Source organism: Sarcophilus harrisii, chromosome 4 (assembly GCF_902635505.1).
Source record: "Sarcophilus harrisii chromosome 4, mSarHar1.11, whole genome shotgun sequence".
NCBI classification, from domain to species: domain Eukaryota; kingdom Metazoa; phylum Chordata; class Mammalia; order Dasyuromorphia; family Dasyuridae; genus Sarcophilus; species Sarcophilus harrisii.
Window position 1 is genome coordinate 311,324,749 of NC_045429.1, and position 19,974 is coordinate 311,344,722.

At 33.3% G+C, this 19,974-nt stretch overlaps 1 protein-coding gene across 1 annotated transcript in view; it reads left to right on the forward strand.

The window, feature by feature from the left end:
* The window catches only part of GNA13 (G protein subunit alpha 13), a 59,726-nt gene that overhangs the window by 32,752 nt on the left and 7,000 nt on the right, over window positions 1–19,974 (forward strand). The window contains exon 3 of the mRNA XM_031965686.1: window positions 17,135–17,185. Coding sequence (XP_031821546.1) covers window positions 17,135–17,185 — 51 coding nt within the window. The remainder of the gene's footprint in view (window positions 1–17,134; window positions 17,186–19,974) is intronic.

Sequence of the window (19,974 nt, forward strand, 5' to 3'; positions counted from 1 at the left end):
AACTGTTGATCTGTTTTTAGATTGGGATCTTTATTCTGCATCAGTTTACAGAAGTCTTTCAATGGTATTATGAGTTCCTCTTTTTGTTTCTTAATGTACAATAATATTCTATTATGTTCACATACTACAGCTTGTTTATCCATCCCCTGAATGATGTATACCCACTTAATTCCTATTTTTTAAGTAACATAAAAAGTATTGCTTTGATTATTTTAGGAACTTTTCATCTTTGACTTCCTTGGGATTCAATGAATCCCCATATGGGGATCACTGGGTCAAAGAGTATAAATAATTGAATGACTTTTCACACATAATTACAAATTGTTTTCCAGAATATTGGGACCAGTTAATAGCTCCAGCTGTAGTAATGTAGTGTTCTTACCATTCATTTATTTCTATGTTGAATCATTTTTTTAAGCAGAGATTTTATCACTTTAGGATCTATTATTTCTCTATTTTGAATTGTAGCCCTGAATTTAAAATTCTATTCTCACACAGTGTCTTCTCAACCAGATACTCCCCAAATATGCCTTTTTCTTTTTCATTCCTTACTTTGACTGCTGGCTGTGTTGAAAACACACCTTGCATCCTTAAAGCAATCAGTATGTTCCTAAGCTCTTTTTTTTTTTTTTTTTTTTTTAGTTGATCATCACATAACTTTATTTTTGCTGTGTACAAGGTTCTCTTGGTTCTATTCACTTCACTTAGCATTAGTTCATCTAAGTCTCTCTAGGCTTTTCTGAAATCATCCTGCTGATTGTTTTTTTTTTTGTTTTTTTTTTTTTAATTACAACTTTTTATTGACAGAACCCATGCCAGGGTAGTTTTTTTTACAACGTTATTCCTTGCACTCACTTCTGTTCTGATTTTTCCCCTTTCTCCCTCCACCCCCTTCCCTAGATGGCAAGCAGTCCTATATATGTTAAATATGTCGCAGTATATCCTAGTTAGGTATATCCTAGTTACAATATATGTGTGCAGAGCCGAACAGTTCTCTTGTTGCACAGGGAGAATTGGATTCAGAAGGTAGAAATAACCCAGGAAGAAAAACAAAAATGCAAACAGTTTACATTCACTTCCCAGTGTTCTTTCTTTGGATGTAGCTGCTTCTGTCCATCATTGATCAATTGAAACTGACTTAGGTCTCTTTGTCAAAGAAATCCACTTCCATCAGAACACATCCCATACGTACAGTATCGTTGTTAAAGTATATAATAATCTTCTGGTTCTGCTCATTTCACTTGGCATCATTTCCTAAGTTCTTGTTTCTTGATTAAGACTTCATAATCTTTAACAATTTTGAGTTCCTTTTTTTCTTTGCTATTTTATTTGTTTTTACATAAATTAGTAGAAGTGAATTATTGTCATCTAGTTTGACAGATCTTGGGAGATGATCAGTCATGTATCCTTAGGAAGACTAGATCTTGGTTGTCAGTTTGACAAATAATGCTTCAGTTTCCCTTAGCTGGGAGTCAACAACTAGCATTATTTTTCTTATTCTATTATTCAGTGAGCTTTCATTTGACAACAGCTATTCATCTACACCATCATGCTTTAGGGGTAAAGAAATTTTTTCTTCAGAATACTCAGTTTAGGAACACATGTTTAAAATAAATTCTAAAATAAGAGCCTTTAAATGAAAAGGGATTGGGGGAAGTGAGAAAAATACTGTGCATATATCCTCGAATCTAGATAAGAGAGAAGTTATTATATAGGAAGAAGAATTGAAACACTTAGAAGTTTGTAGAAGACAAAAATCCATGGCCTCTGGTACCAAAGCAAGAATGACTAATGGTCTTCATGCAAAGAGATAAATTTATAGAATGAAACGTGTGTGACTAAAATGTGGCTACTTTATTCTGAAGAAGAATAGGTAAAAGGAGGGAGGAGATGAGATTTGTATACTGTGATGATGATGGGAATCTTGTGGATAATTTAATCTTCTCTTTTGGAGTTTGTGATAGAGAAGGACAGGAAAACAAGGATAGTATGACATGCAACCTAGATTTTAGAAGAGATTTCAGCAGGTTCAGAGAAGAATAGGTAAGATCAAATTTTTAAGGGAAATCAACTCTGAAGGCATGGGAAACTCAATTGAAATTCTGAAGATGAAAGTGGAGTTGTTTGAAGAGAGCAGTATGGATGCATAGGGAACTTAGCAACCAACTTTTTAAAAATATATGTACAGAAAGTAGAAGGAAGGGTGCAGGTAATTAATAGATGAGTATAAAAGTAGCATATTCTTATTAAAGTAGGGTCAGTATTGCTAAAGCTCAGAATGAACTTAGTTTAATGGTTGATGTTCTGGGGCAGCATTTTTTTTTTTTTTTTGGTAAAGCTGTTTGGGATTCATCAGTTGCTAAATGGTCAAAGGATATAAATAGGCCATTTTCAAAGGAAAAAATCATATCTTTTGCCACCTGGGGGATACTCCCAAAAAAACTAATAATTTAAGGGAATGCAAATTAAAGCAAATCTGCAATTCCTTTCCACATTCGTCAGGTTGGCAAAGTTGCTTGGGGGAAAAAAACGCAAAATGACAAGTTGTGGAGAGGCTGTGAAAACAATCACATTTGATGCACTATTGGTAGAGTTGTAAATTGGTTTTGCCGTTCTGGAAAGCAATTTGGAATTATGGCCAATGTTACTGAATTGTATATATTTTTGACCCAGCAATAACAAAAGGAGACCTTATACCCCAAGGAAATCAAAGAAAGAGAGAAAGATCTGATATGTACAAAAATATTTATAGCAACTCCTTTTGGTGGCAAAAGAACTGAATATCTAAGGGAGTGACCATCAGTTGAGGAACAGCAAAACAAATTATGATATATACATATAGGATAATTGAATACAAATAATTGAATAACAAATGGATGATATAGTTTCAGAAAAATTTCAGAATTGTGTAGACTTATGTAGAGTGAAATAAATAGAACCAGGAAAACAATTCTTGCTATTACATCAGCTTGTAGAATCAAATAATTTTGGAAGATTGGAGAACTCTGATCAACTCTAGTCAATTATGAATCCATAAGACTATGATGAAGAATGCTGCTCACTTCCTGCCAGGTGATAGACTAATAGGGAGATTGAGACATTTTTTTGGACATGGTCAACATGGGTATTTATTTTGCTTAACCATACTTGTTATAAGGGCTTGTTTTTGTTTGAGTTTAAGGAGAAGGGAGGGGAGATTCTTGATAATTGGAAAAAAAAAAATAAAATGTTAAAATGACTAAAATTACCCCAAAAACCCTACATGGGTAAAGAACAGGATCAGAGAAATCTTAGGATCTTATCTTTGGGTGGATAGAATGCTTTTAACTGACAGCAGAGAAAAGGTAGAGATTCTTAGTTTGGTTTTGGTTGTATTTTTTTTGGCCAAGGAAAATGATTTTTGCACTAGAAGTAATAGCAAAGACTTTGCATACTGTAAAGTTACAAACATCATCTATTTAGCTTTGATAAGTCAAATATCTTGATCCAAATGACCTACATCCTTGGATAATGAAAGAATTAAGGTATTGTGTGTGATATTTGAAATATTACTAAGAGAATTGTTGTGGGCTAGAGAAGCACAATGTCCCAGTTTTCAAAAATGGGAAGAAAACCGTCTGCAAGCTGTTGACCAGTGAGCTTGATTGTAGTTCCTAGGAAAATTCTAAAACATATCATTAGAAGTGGTTAGTGATCAGCAGGAAAAGGAGGTGATGGTTGCAAAGAGTCAGCATGACCTTTCATAATTAGGCTATTAGACTCAACTATATCCCCTCCCCCCCCCCTTTTTTGGAAAAGTTTAACAAATTAATGGAAAAAAGGAATGCTATAGAAATATTTTACCTAATCCTAGAAAAGGATTTGATAAAGTATATCTTGCCATTTTTGTGGAAAAGATGGAAGAATATGGACTATTGAAATTTACTTTTACTTGTTTTGCCTCAAGTCTCTCTCCTCTCCAGTACTTTTACTACATAGGTACCAAAGTCATTTTCCTAAAGATATGGTCTGATAATGATTCCAATGGTTTCCTGTTAACTCCAAAATCAAATATATAAAATTCTTTTTTGTTTAAAGGTCTTCACAACTTCACAACCCTTCCAATTGTTTAAGACTGACAGTATGTGAAGGGAAAAAAATATAAACAATCAGCTATATGTTAATCTACTGGATATTCCTTATTCAATTCTCCCATCCTCTGTATTTGTGTCTTTATAGTCATGGTCCCTCATGCCTAAATTGGTTTTCCTCTTCACCTGTACTTATTAGGAGCTCAAACTTCCTTTATGACCCAACCCAGAGACTACTTCCTACAGGAAGCCTTTCCCAGTCCCTTCAGTACTAATGCTTTTTTTTCTGAGTTTATCTTTCATTTGTTCTGTATATGTCTTGTGTGTACAGCATAAAAACAATTGTTCTGTTTGTCTTTTTTACATGTTTCAGAGTATAAGCCAATGAAGATAGGGGCTGTCTTATCTTTCTGGATATCTCCATAGTAGGTTTCTCATAAATGCTGATTAACTGATGCTAGGTGGCTCAGTGGATAGAGCTCACAGAGCCTGGAGTCAGGAAGATCAGAGTTCAAATCCAACCTCAGACATTCACTAGCTATATGACCCCACTCAAGTCACTAACCTGTTTGCCTTAATTCACTGGGTAAGAAAATGGCAAACCACATTCCAATATCTTTACCAAGAAAATCCCACATTGGGTCATGAAGAATGAGATACAATAACAATAAACAGTGTTCTCCAAAATGGGGACTTGGTATTCTTAGTGGGACATGACATGACTGAAAGATGTGATCAACTAATTAGAAGGGGGGAAGATGAGTCCCAGTCCATATTTTCCTGCAATAGTCAAATATGGAATTATCTCCCACACAAGTATACCACTCCATTATTGTTGAGTATTCCTTCATTTTTCACCTTTCCACTATTGATGCCCTCTGGCTACTCTAGGAATTTATTCCTCAAGGTAGTTATAATTGTCTGGTCCCCAGTACTCATAGAATATCCAAGAATAACTTCCCTCCTCTCAAATATCTTTATTTCTGGATAATCTCAGGCTGAAGCAGGTATCCCTCTGCAATTTGATTCTGTGCTCCAGGTCAATGGCTAGTGACTGAGAACGTAATGTTCTCAACCGACTACCTCCTCTTTTTTTTTTTTTTTTTTTTTTTATGAGACACAATGAGTTTCACAGGATGAACAGGCATAAATATGTTATGATATTACAAATTTCATTACATTCTCTTTTCTCTCATAGCTACCCTTTTTTAAAGAATTTGCTTATTTCTTCAGAGGATATCACCAATCTTTTCAGCCTCCTTAAGTCTCAGCCTTGTTGAACTTCAAAACAAGGTCATTCTTGACTCTTCTTTCTTCCTCAACACAAGTATTAGTTGACAAACATTGCTGTTTCTCCTCCACATCTCTTATATCCATCCTTTTATTTCCACTCAAACAGCTTCCACTATACTTCAGTCCCCCATTACCTCTTACCTGAACTCCTTTTAGCCTCCTAATTGGTTTTCCTGACAAAAATCTCTCCTCACTCTATATTTTCTACATAGCTCCCAAAGTAATATTTCTAAAGTATAGGTTTGATTAAATCATTTCTCCACTCAATAAATTTTAGTTTTTCCCTATGTGATGAGGATAAAATACTTCATCTTTGTCTCATCCTTTAAAATATATTTTGTTTAAATTTCATAATACAATTATCAATATGATATTATGTAAATTTACATACTCACATACATATGTGTACATATATACACGTATATATGTATATGTATGTATGAGGAGGCCATGTGCCTAAAATTTTTTCACTGGACTAGTTGGTAGCATTTGAATGAATTCATAACTATTTAAATGGTCTGACTTGAATATTTATGGTTCCTTGACAGGTTGACATGTTTGCAGTGGAAGTGAGTATCCTAGGTTTGATCTTGTCTTGTTTAATAGAAAGGTTTAAGTTAAAGAAGGGATGACCAGATGCAGGGTAAGAAAAGCAGCTAGACAATTTGATCCATAAAAGATGTAAAGACTTTTTCCAGTCATATCTGACTCTCTGTGACATTATTTGGGGTTTTGTTGGTAAAGATACTAGAGTGGTTTGCCTTTTCCCTTTCCAGCTTTTTTACAGAGGAAAAAACAGAGGCAAATAGCTTATGTGACTTGCCCAGAGTCACACAGCTATTAAGTTTTTGAAGCCAAATTTGAACTTAAAAAGATGGGTTCCTGACTCCAAGCTAGGCACTCTTATCTACTTAATTATCTTGAAGACTTTAGTAGATTACAAACTCAAAAAATAGTTAGCAGTGTAGTGTGTAGACAAAACCAAAATACCTTGAACTGCATTAAGAGAAAAGGTGATTTTCAAGATTATCCGAGATGGTTCCACTGTGATTTTGTCACACCATATCTGGAGTATTGTATTTCAGTTCTGGGTACTGAAGATTAGGAATGTCATTGATAAAGTAGAGAGCTTCCTGAGGAAAGGAAATAGGATGATGACAGGCCTAGAGTCTTTGTCATGTGAGGATATATTTAAGGAACTAGTCGCATTTAGCCTGGAGAAGAAGAAACTCAGTGGAAAACTTGATAGTCTGTTGTTGTTTTTTAGTACATGAAGTATTGTTTATTGAAAGCAAATTAAACCTTTCTCTGCATGACTCCCAAAGGGCAGAAGTCATTGGCAACTAGAATGAATGTTATAGATCTAAGCTTTTGATGTAAAGAAAACTTGCAGCAATTATAGCTATCCAAAAGTGTAAGGGACTGTCTTGAGAGGAAGACATAGTTACCTTATGTTTATACAGTACTTCAAGGTTTGTAATTTGCTTGCTCTCCCTCTCTCTTTCTCTTTCTCTATAGGGATGTGTGTGTGTGTGTGTGTGTGTGATCTCTTAAGTTTCCCAACAATCCCTGAGATAGGTTCTGCAGTTGTCTCTCTGTCACCTACTTTCACTTCATCAATTAGGAGATAGTTAAGATTTCTTTGCATCAAAGGTTACATGGCCACTTGTAAAGATTGTGACAAAAAAAGGATTCTTGTTTGGGAACAGATTTCTATACTATATTATAGGAGTCTAAATGGGTAAAAGTCTTTATATCAATATGTGTTGGCTTTAGAGAGAGATCATTTTATAAGTGTTCTTACAAAGGCTCCATTTGAGTAGTTGAGAACATGATAGCTGAGGAGGTTTGATTTTCAAAAGATGTCATGTCCAAGTTATCTTTTTTAGAACAATTCTACATCACTCTTACAGGAAAAAGAGATTCCAAAATGAAGTGAAATGACTCATTTACTTCGTTCTTTTGGATCACAGAGAACATTTTTTATAACTTTTTTATCAGGTGAATAATATAAAATATCCTCTTTTTACTCAGGAAAAGAGGCCTGATGGTGAGAAAGTTTAATGTAATATCCATCCCCACTCTCCCATTGCCCACCCCCATTCAGATCTAGACAAATCTAAACAAGAGATAAGCAAGAAAGTTAAGGATATGGGGAGAAAACGTGTGTGTGTGTGTGTGTGTGTGTGTGTGTGTGTGTGTGTGTGTGTGTGTGAGATAGATCCCTGGTTAATAGAAAGGAATTTACATTATTCTCAATTGTGTTTTGGACCTTTGCAATGATTAATCATGTATTGAAGCAAAAAGACTCCAAAAAATGTAGAAAAACAAATACTAAATATGTTCTTTACTGCTTATACTGCAACTAAAGTTATGTTCATTATATAGGATCCTTAAAGAAAAAAACATAAATTGAAGACTCAAGTAACATTCTATTAAATGGGTCATTTTCATCAAAGAAAATTAAAATTATGAGATAACATCAAAGACTTAAGGGATGCAACTAAAGCAATTCAAAGGAGGAACTCATTTTCAAATATTTTCATCAGCAAAAGAGAAATGAACAAATCAATTAATTGAATATGCAATTAAAAAACTTTAGAGTAAAAATAAATTTTAAAACTCCCAACTAAATGACTATTGAATTAATAAATAAAACCAGGATCTGATTTTTTTTTTAAGACCGGTAATAAAAGTTAAACTGATTTTTTAAAAAGTTGTTCACAAGAAAAATGAAAAAGAAATTACAGTTGAAGAAGAAACAAAGGAATAGTCCAATATATGCTGACAAAATTGGTAACTTAGAGGAAGTGGATGGATACATGCAAAAAAAAAAAATCCAGATTATAACAGAAGAAAGACTACTTAAATAATGCAGTATCAAAAAAAAAAAATACATTGACTAAGCAATATATGGTTTTTCCAAAGGAATAAAAACTGTAGGACCAGATGGTTTTGAGAGTAAATGCTTTCAGACATAGAGAACTTTTAATCTCTAAATTATGTAAGCTGTTCCCAATAGTAGGAAAAGAAGAGTCTCTTCAAATTTCAGAAATTTCCACAACAAGACAAATAGATAGCTGAACTACAGGGAAGGTAACTACAAACTAATGTCCATATAATGAAAACATTTTAAATAAAATATTAGCAAGTAGGCTATAGCAACATAAAAAGTTTATACATGATGACTCAGGTTTATACTGGGAATTCAGGGTTGGTTCAACATAAGAAAAACTATAAATATAGTAATGCAATCCTTAGTTTGGATAATAACATAGAAAGATCATTTAAAATTATACTCCTGGTATTTTTTATTTGCAATTTTACAATAGGAACAATTTTTTTTCCTGCAAACAATTTAAACTTTTTATTTCAGTGGAATAAAAATGTGAATTTTTAAGCAAAGGAAGGATATGAGACTAATAATAAAGTAGTCATGTCATGTTAACATTGTACTTTTCAGTTCTGAAAACTCACTTCTTCATTTCAGTAAGTTTAATGGAACATCAGTGTTGCCATGTGATATTCAAATTTCTGAAAACCACATACTTTAAAAAAATGTACAGTATATTAAGAACAGTAAAAACTCCTTCAAAAGGCATGGAAAGGAATGTTTTGCTAGTTCCAAAACAGTGATACCTAAAATGGTAAATATCGCTGTATGTATATTTATCCCTTTTACTCTAATTCTAAAAATAAAATATTGTGATTATTAAGTTGTCTCATAACTAATGATTATTTTTGATTAGGAATGCAGTGAATTACAGAATGGAAAAATCATTTAGCTCTATGTACTTAGTACAAGAAATAATTTTTAAAAATAAGCTATTCTCTATTCTCAAGTTAATATTATAATTAAGGAAGACAGATTACAAAGAATCATTCAGTTTCATGGTAGACCGAAAGGTCAGGTAGTACTTAGGGTTTCATCTCAATGTAGCTACCATTTGATATCTCTGCTCAAATCAAAATTGGTCATCACATTGATCTAACTTCTGGTGTCTTTTGGGTTTGTTTTCCTTTATATTCTTGTCATTATACATACTTGATTTAGGGCCAGTGCTTGAAGCCTTTCCAGCTTGTTGGAGACCTGCCTAAAGCCAAAAGGGAAAGATAAAGGAGAAAGAGAAGAAGAGAGAAAGGGGGAGAGATTAATACTTAAGAAACCATGGATTTCTTTGATGTAATGCAGGTTTCAGTACTACCACACTTTAATAAACAATTTTAGGAGTTACGGTTAATGATAATAGTAACTTAAAATATGCAAAACACTTTACAAATTTTAATCTCATTTTATCTTCACAGCAATCATGGATATTATTATCCCTATTGTGGAGACTGAGCCAAACAGAAGTTGATGATTTACCTAGCATCATACAGCTAGTATGTGCTGAATTTGAATTCACATCCCACATTCTATACCTTGTGTCAAGTTGCTGCCTCATCTGATAGCTCACTGGGGATTATCCTTAAAGTCCATTTCTAGGTTTATTCATAAAGCCATTTTAAATTGTTTTAATACCTGCTACAACTTGTATTCCATAGAGCTCTTGAAAATCCTGGAACCACTTTGATACCTTGATAAAGCATCAGAATAGAATTCTGATGATAGATATCATGATACAGTGGAAAAAAGGATTTGGAATTAAAGGAACTTGGGTCAGCTCCCATCTCTAGCTTGAACAATTCATTTTGACCCTGAGTATCGATACCTCCAGGTCTTTATATGGGTATACAAATATACTAAGCATTTAAGACATTGCTAAAAGCTTGACAACTTATATAAAACATCTGTGGTGTGTGCAGTAATTTTTTTTATTACATCTGTTACACAGAATTTCTTTACGAAAATCTTTTTCATGAATTCAGCAAAATATTCCTGAAGATGATGATGGTGATAGTGCCTTTCCTTTTTTAGTGTTAGTTTCTCCCTTCTCCTCCAGTCCCTTTTGATCTTGAGAACAACTTCTTGAGGTGTAGATAGGATAGTTGAAAACAGACACAGAAAAATTAATATATTAATATCCATATTTGGTTTCGCTTATTTTCAGGAATTAAACTTTGACTCGATCTTTATGACATACTGTATATTTTTAAAATGGTGTCCCCAGTAAAGTAGATATTTCAACATGGATCACATTTTCTTCACTCGCACTACAATCATTTTAGTTAAGGTTCTGAATCATTTCCTACTTGAATTACTGCAATAGACTCTTTATTGATTTCCCTGCCTCAAGTCTTTCCTCTGTTCAATACATCTGTGATATTGATAATCTAAAGCAAAAGTTTGACTCTGTCACTCCCCTCCTCAAAAAGCTTCAGGATAAAATATAAATTCCTGCTTGATTTATAAAACTTCACAATCTGGTTTCAGCCTCTCCTTTACAGTTTATTATATATTGCTTCCCTGTACATACTTTTATCCATCCAAATTCTTCTACTTAATGGTCCTTGTATGTGATATTTATCTTATGTCTCTCTTCCCAGTACTTCAATCCCACTCTTTTCCTGTCTTTTGCTTCTTAAAATCCAGCTTTCTTCAAGACTCAATTCAGGTGCCAGTCAACATACTTACTATGTCCTAGACACTGTGTTAGAAGTATGAGATACAAATACAAAAAGAAAATAGTTCTTATTCTACAAGGACCTTGAAGGGAAAACAATGGACAGATATTAAGTAAAATATACATACATACATACATACATACATAAGAAATGAAGAGGAATTTGTTGGAGGAGAATAGTATTAGTAGTTGGGGCAAGATTCATGTGGGAGGTGGTAGTTGAGAAGAACTTTGAAGGAAAATAGAGATTCTAAGACAGTGACACTGCAAAGGCAAAGACATTAAAGAGGAAATACTAAACACTCAATATGAGTGATGAGTGTTCTGAAATATGTAGGGTGATATAAAAAGGTTAGCTATAATAAGTCCAAGAGCGATATTTTTAATTTTATTTTTAAGGATAACAGCGTATGAGAAGTTGATATTATAGGAGTTGTGGATAAAAAGGTACATTGTTGCATTGTTGATGGAGCTGTGAATCAGCCATTTAAGAAAGCAATTAAAATGAACAATATTTATACCATTTGACCTATAGTGAACTGGACTTACTCCCCATATACAAAAATATTTATAGTAGCACTATATATAGTAATATATATAGCAAATGATTGGAATCAAAGTAAATTTAAGTTGAGGAATTACCAAATTATGGTACATGAATGTAATGTAATATTAGCTGTGCTTTAAGTAACAGTAATTATGAAGAATACAGAGAAACGTGGAAAAACTTGGACACTGATACAAAGTGAAGTAAATAGAGCCAAGAAAACAATATACGGACTGACTACAAAAATGTAAATGTAAAGAACAACCACTAAAAAATAGCATTGATTTGTTTTGGTGATTTTGGTGGGGGAAACTTCATCATTAAAAAAAAATAAATTTGTTACATGAAATGGCATTCTTGGATGGGTGGGGTATTTGAGAAGGATTGGGGGGAGGGAAGTGCATGGGGATGCTTTATCACATAATTTCCAAAAGGCATCCTATTGATAAAATGAAACAGCAGTTATGTGGATGTGTGTATATAGAGTATATATACAGTATCTATCTATCAATAATCTATCTAATCTTTGTAGCATTGTTACTTAGAACTTGTTTTATTAAGAACTTTGTTTTATTAAGTGTGTTTGGTGAGAAATTCTAGGAACCAGAGGGAGAAAAAAGAATATTTGGTTGAATCAGCAGAAGCAGCATAAAAAAAACAGGACTTGGGGAAAAATAGATTACTAGCCTATCACAGAGGCATGATACAGTAACATTGGGGGGTCTTTAGTTTTCCAGGCATCTTCTGAAGAATGTGCTATTCTTACTTGTTCTGTTTCTCAATTTACTTTAATGATGATTTCATCCTTTAAAAGATGGAGAAATTGATAAAGGGAAATTCTGCTGTTAAAATTCTGTATTTGATTCTAACAGAGACAAGCTAGTTGCCGAGTTCGAAATGTTAGAAACCTTGGAAGAAAATAAACTATTCCCTTTCAGAATTTTTGATAGAGGAGGAAAGAACATCCTAGAATAGTTTAACATACACCCTAGATTTGGGGAGAGCAGATTGTGAAGGGTTGGGAAAGATAGAGGATCCCACAGACTAAAATGCTGTACAATTAGTTCAGGGAGAGATTTGGGAGATTAACAGGAATAAAATTCTGATGGCACAAAGGAAAACATGTCTATTGAGAATAAAAAATGGAATTTGTTTAAAGAAACCAATATAACATCTTAGGAAATTTATTCATTTACCAAGATTTTTAAAGAAGGAATAGAAGGAAGCCTGATTAACATTAAATAAAAGCACATGGAACACCACATGATACTATAAAAATAGTGTCAGGAATTCCGAGAGCTCAGAATAAACTGAGGTTTGCCAGAGAAACTAAGGACAACCAAAAAGTTATTTTATTTTGAGAAAGAGAATGTGTGTGAGAGCACTGTATCAGGAAGAAAGAATGAGAACACTGTATCAGGAAGGAAAAAAAAGCTGGTTAATGAAGGGCTTTTGTTTGAGGATGGATGGGGCAGTAAATGACAGTGAGAAAGCAGAACTTATTGATCCTAATCTTGCTTCTTTTTTCTTTACTAAGGAAAATTCCTTTGCATTGGAAATGAGAGGGGGACAAATACTTACGATAAGTAAGGTAGTAAGAAAACACTTAGTTGTCCTTTTATGAACTCAAATGACCTGGAAAAGAAGAAATGACATGTAGTTTCTGAATGTCTCAAATATGACAGTTTGGGGAAACCAGGAGAGAAAAAACATTGAAATGGAGGACAACGAAAACAAAAGAGCCTGCAGTCTGTAAAAATTATGGTTTTAAAACATATAGAAAATGAATCTATCTTCAGTTAAGTTAGTAACATGGTAGGTTGTATATAGAAGCTGATTTCTATCTTTCCCACAAATTCATAAATTTCTGAAAACAACCCAAGGCCAATGTTAAAGAAAAGGAGGAAGCAATTGGGGAGGGATAAGTAGCTCCATCTAGTCCAGAACTGTGCACAAATAGGGAGTGGTGTAGTGGAAGGCAATATGAGCTCAACTAAATATAGAAATGCAAACAAAGGAGTTAAAACAAACCAAAGAAAGTAAATATATTTCAGCTGGAAAGATTTAAATAATGATGAAGTATTTAGATTCCAATAGCAGAGAATAGGCAAGTGTCTCTTCAAAATCCTACTGTTACTAGGTCACTGGAATTACATAAGTTGACAAAATTCAAGGCCTGGGTGAGAGTTTGTTGTTTTTTGAGAGAAAAAGAAAAAAGGAATGCACTATTTTAAAAATTAACAAAACTGCTAAAATGACAAATAATGTATAGGGTTTTTTTTTTTTAAATAATAAACAAATTATTAGCTAATCTGATTCAAAATCAGTTAGCTGTCCTAGCAGTTAGGTGACAGTAGATAAAAGCATTGGCCCAGGAATCGGGAATACCCAAGTTCAAATTCTGTCTCAAGACTATATATATATCTATGTGACCTTAGACAAGTCACTTTAAACCTCTATCTTCTTTTACAAAATGGGGATAATAGCACCTAACTGTCTTTGGGGGTAGCTTTTGGGACAATTGCAGTTCTACCCTAGTTATCAGGTATGAAGTCTGTAAAGTCCAATCATTCATTTTTCCTTTTATTTTGAGAGCATTTTTTTTTTTTTATTTAAAATAGTGTTTTATTCCCACCCCACCCCCTCACCGGCATGTAAAAACAACTTTTAATATTCATTGTTTTGTTGATTTTTTTTTTTTTTAAGTTTTGAATTCCAAATTCTATTTTACCTTTCTCTTCTCCCCCTCCCAAGACAATAAGCAGTCTGATAGTTAATGCATGTACAATCATTTCCATATTACTCATTTTATGCAAAAAAAGAAAGAAAAAAGAGTATATTTCAATTGTATTGCTCTGAATAGCCAATTCATTCACAGTTCTTCATCATACATTATTGCTCTTACTGCATACAGTGTTTTCCTGGTTCTGCTCACTTCACTTTCAATCAGTTCACAGAATTCTTTCATTTTTTTCTGAAATTATCCTGCTTGTCATTTCTTATATTCCAGTAATATTTCATTCTAATCAATACCATAACTTGTTTAGTCATTTCCTAATTAATGAGTGATGAAACAGCAAAGGTGAAATACAGATCAGCTAACCTTAATTTCTAATTCTTAGCTACCACAAAAAGAGCTGCTATAAATAATTTTGTACAAATAGATTCTTTTCCCTCTTTTTTTATTTAAAACTTTTGGGATACAGATCTAGCAGTTGTTCAGTCATTCTTGAAACAAGTTGAAACTGTCCTTTTAAAAAAGCCCTAAATTGTGGAAACATTTTGGCTTTTGAAGCCACTAGTAGCTTTATACTCCAAAAAAGCTCAAGAAGGGAAGAATATTTATATATATAAATATTTGTGCCACACTTTATATTTTAGAGAACTGGAAACAAAGAGGATTGCTAAACTATTTATCATGATTAATGTAATGAAATAACATTAAGAGATAGAAGAATGAATGTATACAAAAAACATCTGATCTAATGTGACTCATTGAGAAGTAAATTGAACAGTATCAAGAATAGTTTAAGCAATGACTCCAGTACTGTAAAGCGAAAACGATTTTGAAAGACTTAAAAAACTGTGTTCAATAATATGAGCAACCAAGACTCCAGAAGACAGTACCAGGATGGCCTTGTGACATGAGTGATTCCACATATCTGGACTCTAATTAACATGGTTATATGAATTCCTTCAGCACTGTAAAACCAGAGAAAGGAGAGGAGAGTTGAGGATGGGGGGGTGGGATAAGGGGAAAGGTATGTAGAGGAGATATAATTTGATAGTAGAAAATAGTATAAAAGTTGACCTGGTTTAATTATGGCATCAAATTTGTGAATAGAGAAAAAGTGAAAGGTACTTAAAAGTAAGAATGAAGAATAAGTGTGTGTGGGGGTGGTGGTGGAGATAAGATAGATATAGAATAAATGGGAAGGTGGAGATAAGATAGGAAAAGAGGAAATGCTAAATTAAAAGCTGATAGAGAAATTTCAGAGTTCTTTATCATGAACCTTAGAACACTTGAACAATCAAAAATGGGACCATAAGGCTGAAGAAGTTTGACCCTTAGTCCCTTTGTAAAAAGAACAAGGGTCAAAGTGGAAAGGTATGAGCTAAGTAGTGAACTCTTTCAGAAAGAAGATTTAGGGGCCTGTAGATAACTTGCCAAGAATTGAATAGAATGATATGTTGTTATTGTTCAATTGTTTTCAGTCTTGCCTGATTCTTTGTGACCCCATTTAAAGCTTTCTTAGCAAAGATACTACTTAGCAAAGATGCTATTTCCTCTAACTCATTTTATAGATGAGGTAATAAGGCAAACAGGGTTGACTTGCCTAGGATCAAACAAGTAGTTTATTTGAGGGCAAATTCAAACTCAGGGAGATGTCTTCCTGACTCGAGACCTGTCATTCTATCTCATGCCATCTAGCAGCCCTGTGGTGATCATAAAAATACTGAAAGAACCTCAAAAAATAATTGCCTACTCCTTCAAAAGACTTTATTATATCTTTAGGGTCTCTCAGAAAGAAAAAGCAATTAAATTAATTAAATGTTATTTTTTTCTTTGCTCATCTTCCAAAATCTTATTCATGTTCTAAAAATGTTATCACATTTTCCAGGTCCTAAAGGAGATGTTCTCACCTTTTCCTTAATTAGAAAGAGAGAGGGATTGAGGGGGTACTGTGCTATCATTACTATAGAGAACTCCCTGTTCAAGAGACTCCTGCAAATGCAGACCAATTCTGTCTTTTCAATTACAGTTACCTAAAACAGTGCTTTTAAAATTTTTTCTACTTGTGACTTTTTTTTTTTGCTAACATTTTTTGTGATATCAGTATATAGGTATATAAACTTGGTATACAAACCAAATATTTACTAATAACAAATCATAATTTTACAGCCATCACATTAAGTTATAAGACCCTATTATAGCATTGCACAATTTAAGAATCTGGGACCTAGTGTACTAAGATTACATTAACCTACTCAGGGTCAGATAGACAATATTAATCAGCCAAGAAACTTGAACCTAGGTCTTCTTGGTTCAAAGGAAGGTGGGTGCTCTTTCTATTCATTATGCCATAGTCCTTCTAGTTTAGTAATGACCAGTGGCACATAAAGCATTTGAACTTCAGAAAGTATGGTCTGGTCACTTTGCTAAAAGTAGAGAAATGACCTTTGATAGGTCTTTTGCTACAAGTTTATTTTAAAATATTTTAGTTTTTTAATATGTGGATCCATCCTCTTAAGTGATTTTTATTTTCTCTACTTCAGAAGTATTAAAAGTAAATCAAGTAAAAAAGGAAGTAAGCTTAAATTTTAATAACAATTTTATCTCAAAAATTATTTTCCTTTAAATAAATTGAACTGTGGGAAAAATATGAATATTATAGATGAATTTAAAACCCAAGTAGATAATGTCTTAATGTTTTCTTTTTTTAAGTGAAATATTTATAATCTTCATCTGGGATGTCTATTTTATGAAGGATAAGATTTTAATGGTTTTGGAAGAGTTCATTTCATTGTTAGTAACTGAACCAGATATATTTGGATTGTATGCATATTAAGACTGTGTAATAAAGTTTGTTACAATTAAGTTTTTCATTCCTAAAGAGGCATTGATATATATTCATTTTGGTCTTTTTTTTTTATTTCAGGGTGAATCTGTAAAATATTTTCTGGACAACTTGGATAAACTTGGAGAACCTGTAAGTTTTAATACTTATATTTCTGAGTTTTTAAAATTTAAATTAAAAATTAAAAATAGCAGTCAGAGGGATATTTTTGCTCAGTAGATTTATTAAGAGCTTATTTTGCAGGCACATTATATCAAGCACTAGGATACAAAGACAATAGTGAAGCAGTCCTTGCCTTCAAGGTACTTACATTCTAATATGAGAGACACAAAGAATGTGTATTTATACATAAATATAAATACATATTACATTACATTCAAAATAAAGGATTGTACTTTTGGAGAAAGAGCACTAGTAGCCAGGGGAATCAAGACTTTTTGAAGTAAGCAGTACTTAAACAGAAGACCAAAGATTCCAAGAGACAAAAAGAGAGAGTATGCATTTTTAGCATGGGTGACAGTCAGTGCAAAGATGCAGAATTGGGAATTAGTCTTGTTCAAGCATGAGTGGGAATGAAGAATTGAGGATAACAGGTTTATAAACCTGGATGACAGGGAGATTGGTGGTACCTGGAGAATTAATAAATTCCATTTTGGATGTTCTAAATTTGAGATATCTCTGGGACATGGAGTTTGAAGTGTTGAGTGGATAAATTAGTGATGTTGAAGTAATGCTCTGAAGAGAATAGGACTTCTTATATTTATCTAGGAGACATGCATAGAGATGGTAATTGAACTGATAAGAACTGATGAAATAATGAAAAAATATATTTAAAAAATACTCAAAAACAGACCCTTGCTATATCCACACTTCAAATATGTTTCATAAATATTGAATCATCTGAGGAAACTAAGAAGTATGATAGGATGAGCAGGAATGAGTAGGAAATGAGTAGGAAAAGCAGGCCAGGACAGAATATTCAGAAGAGGAGGAACATATTGTCAGTATTGTCAAAGGTTGTAGAAAGGTCAAAGACAGCAGAAGCTATTGGGTTTGACACATTAAAAAATTGTTGATAACTTTGGAGGGACCAGTTTTTTGAGTGGTAAACTCAAGAGGTGGTTAAGGGTGCACAAGCAAGAGATATCAGGGTACAGAATATAAATGTCTCAAAGTCAGCTGAGAAAAGGAAGAGAGATAATAGAATTATCAATAACAGGGTGAAACTTTTATGGATAGGGGACATATTTTTACAATACAAGGAAAACCATTAAATTGGGAAGAGGGTGAGTTATACAAGAAACAGGGTTTGACTTATATGTAGGCGGGTGGTTTCATTTGTAGGTTAGGGATGAAGTAAAGAGGAGGAATTGCCAGATGAGATGCGGATGAGAGGAAGTTCTCTACAAATAATCTTCATTAAAAAGCCTTTTTTCTAATAGTAAAGTTCTCAACTGAGGCAAAGATTTGAAATGGCCTCTTTGAGGAGTGGAATAGAAATTAGGAAGGAATAAAAGGATTAACTGCTGCAGTTAGGGCATAACAGAAATTTGTAATGTAACTAGTTGGATTTGAGATCAAGAAGGGAAAAGAGTTTAGTCAAGAGGTGAAACAGTATGTAGTTAGAGGGTTATACCAGATCATAGTAAGGATAAAGAGAGATGAGATGCACAGGGATAAATAGGATGATTGGAAATGGCGATTAAATAAAGGCATTCATAATGGAAATGGAACATTTGAAGGTGATAGCAAAATCAAGGATATAGCTAGCCATCCTTATATGAAACTGAGGTGGAATGGTTAAGAGTCAAGTAGATTGAAGAATTGGAAAACTAGGGTATTTATTTAAGGGGATTTCACATATCTTTTAAGTCCCCAGGAAAGAGGGCAATAGTTGGAATGAAGAGGACTAGACACTGAGGAGAGAGAGTGTCTTAGAAGTTCATAGATAATAATCACCAGAACGTGGTACATGTAACTAATTTAGAAAGATTAAGCCTTAAAATCAAAGTTGCTGAGTGATAATAATAATAGATAATTTATATATATCTAGATAGTGGAATATGGAAAAACGAAGACTTGTTCCCAAGTCACCCTTATAGCTCCAATGAGGCACATGTGAGAAAAAGTAACTGTTACTGAAAAGACCTGGAATGTAGTCTGGAAGGATTAAATTTGTAATCTGGGTGGATTAAAGGTGACAATGAGAGCCAGAAAAGGGGAGGAGATTTGGAGGAAGAGCTTTAAAATTAAGGAAACTTTGTTAATTATATTGGGTATTCCAGGGATCACCCTAGAAGTTATAGGCAAATAAAGCATAGGAACTTGGAAGAGAATCATAGAGATCAATGGAGATTAGAAAATGGATAAACAAAGATTGGGCAGGAGGGTTGCCCTTCAGTAGTCTTGGATTCACCATCACAGAAATGAATAGATTAAGAGGAATGAGAGCTTGTTAATAGTTAGTCCAATCAGAGTATCAATAGAACTGCAGATGAAGTCTGTAGAGTAGAATGTTCTCCTGATCTCTTAAAAGGGCCTCTTGATCTAGATTTTCTTAGCCTCCCAAGAGGGATGTGTGCATTCTTACTCTCAGGAGCAGTCAGCCTTATGAAAGTTATGTTAGTCTCAAGAAGGTCACTTTGGATCTTCATATCAGGAGTAGAAGCAGCAACCAGCTTGGGAGTTTAAAAAAAAAAAGTTTATACTTAGTATCTTTTTCTTATATTCCTTTCTATGGAACTTAAACTCTCCCAACTTCGTATTAAAAGATACTCCATTCACAACTTCTTAAGAAGATAGTTTGAAAAAAGAAAGAAAAATGCATTTGAGAAAGAAAAAGACATTTTTATTTTACTTTATTTTCCTATGTACTTTTGTAAAATAGGAAAAGAAATTACAGAAAGAAAATTGATGTTAAA